At 52.9% G+C, this 4,766-nt stretch overlaps 1 protein-coding gene and 1 long non-coding RNA gene across 5 annotated transcripts in view; one reads left to right on the top strand and one right to left on the bottom strand.

The window, feature by feature from the left end:
• Positions 1–4,766, top strand: part of LOC104869503 — a 9,033-nt gene that overhangs the window by 3,167 nt on the left and 1,100 nt on the right. For both annotated transcript variants that reach the window (XR_004515515.1, XR_004515514.1), the window contains exons 2-4: positions 512–611; positions 729–838; positions 1,948–2,007. This is a non-coding gene — a long non-coding RNA (uncharacterized LOC104869503). The remainder of the gene's footprint in view (positions 1–511; positions 612–728; positions 839–1,947; positions 2,008–4,766) is intronic.
• Gpr108 (G protein-coupled receptor 108) overlaps positions 3,429–4,766 on the bottom strand; it is a 7,770-nt gene continuing 6,432 nt past the window's right edge. Inside the window, exons 16-18 of one of the 3 annotated variants that reach the window (XM_010634756.3) lie at positions 4,680–4,763; positions 4,478–4,602; positions 3,429–4,103 (exon numbers count right to left, since the gene is read on the bottom strand). In XM_010634756.3, the coding sequence (XP_010633058.1) occupies positions 4,031–4,103; positions 4,478–4,602; positions 4,680–4,763 (282 nt within the window). In that variant the 3' untranslated portion in view covers positions 3,429–4,030. The remainder of the gene's footprint in view (positions 4,104–4,477; positions 4,603–4,679; positions 4,764–4,766) is intronic. The other 2 variants (XM_010634754.3, XM_033759386.1) reach the window with 2 other exon arrangements.

Below are 4,766 nucleotides of genomic sequence, written 5' to 3'. Positions count from 1 at the left end.
GGGGATTTAGCTCAGTGGTTCCACTGCCTGTCTCCCAAGTGCAAGGTCCCAAGTTTGATCCCCGGTACCAAAAAAGAAAAAAAGAAAAAGAAAATATATAAGAGAAATAATAGCACTTGTACTGCACATGTAAAAGGTTTTATTCTTGTTAGCACTCCCTACGCAATACAGTGTAAGAACTCTGTACATAACATTTCCATTATAGTAGGTATCATAAAGCCTAAGGAAAAATGTGTGTTGGTCCTACGCCAATACCTACGCCATTTTATTTCTTTTGGTTGTTGATTAGAATGTGTTTGTAGTGTGCAAGGTGCTTGCACCCCTCGTGAGGAGTTGGTACATGTACATATGGAGAATGCATCTTAATTTCTTCTTCTTCTTCTTTTTTTTTTTTTTTTTTTGCAGGCTTGGGGGGACCTGGGATTGAACTCAGGACCTTGCACTCGTGAGGCAGGCGCAGGGCCACTGAGCTAAATCCCTTGCCCACATTTTTTTTGTTGTTTTGAAACAGGCTCTCTCTCTTCAAGCTGGCATTGAACTCGCTGTGTAGCTCAGGCTGGCCTCAAACTCGCAGCGATCCTCCTGCCGCAACCTCCCAAGTGCTGGGCCTGGTATGAAATCATGCAATATTTAAATTAGTACGCCTATTTTTTTCTCATTTAACATTATGGTCTCAAAGTGCATCCGTTTTCCTAGCAACAACTCAGTTTTATCCTTCTTTATGGCAGAGTAATACTCCATGGGGTGTGAATGCCGCACTGTCTTCACCCCCTCATCTGCTGATGGACATTTGGTTGGTGTTGGTATCTGCTGAGGTCCTGGAACCATTCCCCACAAGGTACCGAAAGATGGTTGTACTTGTGATTTACTTGAAATTCAGATTCAACCAGAAATCCTGCCTTGTCTGGCATCTCTAACTAGAAACCACGAGGAGAGGAGGTGGGGATGATTTCAGCGTGGTTTCCTAAGCACCCTGACTGCGCTGCCTGGGTTTGGTTGCTTCCTGAAATAGCCCAATACCACTCTCTGCCAACAGAGATGCAGCCGGGCCTGGGATCCACGGGGACCCCACCTCCTGCTCCCCCAGTTCCAGGAGCGGCCTGAGCGCCACCACACTGCCTTCCTGGAATTTCTGTCCAGGACCACAGGTCATCCCCTTGTCCCACCCATTACTCATTAACTCGCTGGTAGCCTTGACCTGGTCAGACGGCTCAGCGGCCCGGTGACAGTGGTCTCCCCTACCGCTCGCTCATGCGCACTCTGTGGGCTGCAGGGACACCCCTGCCCTCAGAGGACACATGCAGGAGTCTGGATGCCAGACCCGCAGGGCCCCTTATCCCAACCTCTGTTCCTTCTCCCAACTGCAGATCCACAGTCACAGAAACTCCCTCCAAATCTGGGGTGAGAATCCAGCCATACCAGGCAAACAGAACGTGTGGCCGTGTGACCTGTGCGCACTGAGCGCTTCATTTCTGTATTTTTTGGACGCCTGCTGCTTCTCCCCCTTTGCCTGACTTTGACGATGGCCCTGACCCTGACCCAGAATCCTCCGGTCTTGTTCCTGGACCCAGATACTGAGCAAGCCTCTGGGAATCTTGCTCCCAGCACCTCCTTCCTCCTTGCCCCCTGTCCCAGCTACTCAGGAGGCTGAGGCAGGAGGATCACTTAAGCCAGCTTGGACAATACAGCGAGATCTTTTTTTTTTTTTTTTTTTTAATTCCAGAAATAGATCATTTTTAAGTCTTAAATTGTGCACTATCCTGAGTGGTGTGATAAGATCTCCCAATATCCTACTCCATCCCTCCTTGGACCTGAATCATTCTTTCATCCAGTGTATCAATTTAGTAGATGCTACGCTCTCGTTAGTGATTTAGCAGCTGTCTTAGCGGATTGACTATTGAGGAATCAGAGACCTTGAGTTCACATACCCCTTATTTTATTTAACAGTGGCCCACCCAACCCACAGAAATAGTGATTCTGGGAACTCGGATATGCAGAAGTTAAAAGGTGAGAGGGCCATAAGCTATTTTGAGAAAACTTTTGTTGTGTTGTATTATTATAATTGTTCTATTTTATTTTTATTGGTACATGTTTGCAGTAGGTAATGATTACATTCGTCACAGGGAGTTGGTCTGTGGACGTAATACATCTTATAATTGTCCTGTTTTACGATTTAGGCATCGTTGGTAACCTTTCGCTGTGCGTAATTTGTAGGTGACACTTTGTCAGAGGTGTGCACGTGTAGGAAAGGACGCTGTGTCCATAGGGCTGGGTGTGTGCTTGGCTTCTGGCATTCACCGGGGGCCCTCGACTGTATCCCCGTAGATAAAGGGGACCCCTGAGTAAGACATGGGTACGTGCTCATGACAGCAAACACTGGCAGCATCTTGTTGATTTCCTAATTCGACTTGTTTACCCCACAGTCTGTAGGAGACGGCACAGGCCGCGCTGTCCAGGCAAAGGACACTTCGTACGGCATCCCCACTGCTCACTGACTTTGTTCTCTTGCCTGCGGTTCTGTACCTGGTGAAGAGCGGGGATTTGGACTCAGGCTCCAGTTTGTACCAAGCTGTTTGAGTCTCTTATTACATTGTCATAAGCCCTTCGCAACCTTGGTGGTTTAGAACAACACATCTCTATGCAGACAGTCCCATGCCTGTCATTCTAGCATTTGGGAGGCTGAGACAGGAGGAGCACCCAGATAATGCAGGATAATCTCCATCTTGAGGGCCTTCACTTAATTGCATCCTCAAAGCCCTGGGGGCAGGGAGACCATGATTCTGCCTGCCTCCTACGGCCCGCGGTGCCTCTCCACTTCCTTCTCCGGATTCACGCGGGCCCCGGCTGTCTCTGCTTCAGAAGCCTTCACCCAGCCCTGCTCTCACCCCTCACCCGTGCCCCTTCCAAGGACTGTTTTTCAAAGGGGTCCTCGATCCCTAGGACAGAGTAGGGGGCTCTTGAGCACCTATCCCTAAGGGAGTGGTCCCCTATCTCCGGTCACAGTTCGGGCACTGTGCACAGCCGACATCCGCGGAGACAACCCAACCAACCCAAGATGCCCTTTTCTACATGCCAGGAAGCACAGGGACCAAACCAGTGGCCCAGGGTCGGGCAGTCGGGTGGGAGAGGTTTGGATCTAGCTGCAGAGGGGCAATGCATGTAGGGCTTACTGTCTGGCTTTGTCACCCCTGAGCTGTGTGACCAAGCAAGTTACTCAGCCTCTCTGTGCCTCAGGCTAACAGGTCCCAGGAACCTCGATAGGGCACGGCGCTTATTCTTACCCTGCTCTCAGCCACATATGGATCTTTATGCTGCATTTTTTTTTCCTGGTACCGAAGACCTTTGCTCAGAATCATATCCCCAGCCCTGGTCCCCCCCTCCCCACTGTTAGACAGGGTCTTGCTAAATCACTAAGTTGCCCAAGCGGGGCTAAACTTCGCATCCTCCTGCCTCAGCCTCCAAGTGCTGGGATGACAGGTGTGCCGTTCCCTCTTCTGGGCGTGCGTTCATTCTCCACGTCTCTTCTTTCCCTGACCTTTCCACTGACGAGGGCACAGTGACAGCGTTGCCTGGCAACACGCAGTTCTCCCTGACCCCCACCCCCAAGGACTGAGTCCCTGGAGGGCTGGGACGCAGGCCTGGTCACTGCTGTCCCCAGTCCCTGGCATAGAGCCTAGCAGGCTTTAGTTGCCCAACAAGTATTTAATGAATGTGTAATGCATGGACGCTGGATGCCCCAGCCGTGAATATAGATTTCTAGACTGCAAACAGAACCTCCACCTTGGACCTCAACCCCAGAAAAGCAAGAAACCCAGATAGCAAAAACAGATCGGTCGTTATTATACAGCAGAAAGTGCGGGGTGGTCCTGCAGGCAGAACAGGGCTGCCTAGGCCTTGGGGCTTCGAGTATCTTCTGATTGGGCTCCTCCTGGGAAGACGGGCAACTCATCCCCACAGGCTCCTGCCAACTCGCTCTGGGCTGGTGCAGGAGACAGGAGGACAGGACGGCTGGGCTTAGAAGTGGTAATGATCACAACTGCTCTCGTCCACTGGCTGTTTTGTTGACTTTGGAGAGGCCTTCCCGGAACCCAGAGTCGGTCATCCTGGGGGGGGACAGACACTGCAGGAGGCGTCCAGAAGCCGGAGGGCGGCAGGCTCCCCCCTCCCTACAACAGCCCTAACCTGCCCCCAGATCAGCCTAGTCCCCACCCCTGGAGCTGCTCCGCCCTCACAGCGCACCCTCTAGCAGTCTCCGCCAGAACCAGCAACAACAGTCCCTGCCTGTCCACCGTGACTCTACAGCTGCTGGCCCAGACTCACTTCAACCAGGCCTGACCCTGCTCAGCCCCGTCCAATCCCACCAGCCCTGGTCCCGCCCCCACTCAGCCCCGCCCTAACCAACTTCGGTCCCGTCCAATCCCGCTCGGCCCCGCCCCCGAGCCGGGCCAGGTCATCCCTCTGCAGGCCCAGTCCTTACACTTGCTCCATCTGTACGTCCTCCTCATCCTCCTGGGGCAGCTGCAGGTACGGGTTGTTCCTGGTGGGCTGGAACTTGTAGCCGGTGAGCACAAAGAAGGCGAGCGTGGAGCCCTCCACCAAGAGCTGCGGGACACACGGGCAGGTGGGAGGTGAGGCACATCCCGCCTCCTGTCTGGCCCACATCGGGCCGCCCGGCTCACCTGGTACAGCCACTGCCACTGGAAGGGCACAGCCACGCGCAGCAGGATGGCGATGATGCGTGTGAAGTAGACGTAGCAGATGACCTG

The sequence above is a fragment of the Fukomys damarensis genome, unplaced genomic scaffold (assembly GCF_012274545.1).
Source record: "Fukomys damarensis isolate Sample0158 unplaced genomic scaffold, DMR_v1.0_HiC HiC_scaffold_37, whole genome shotgun sequence".
In the NCBI taxonomy this organism is placed as follows: domain Eukaryota; kingdom Metazoa; phylum Chordata; class Mammalia; order Rodentia; family Bathyergidae; genus Fukomys; species Fukomys damarensis.
Note: the sequence above shows the minus strand (reverse complement) of the source record. Positions and strands in the feature narration are given on the sequence as shown.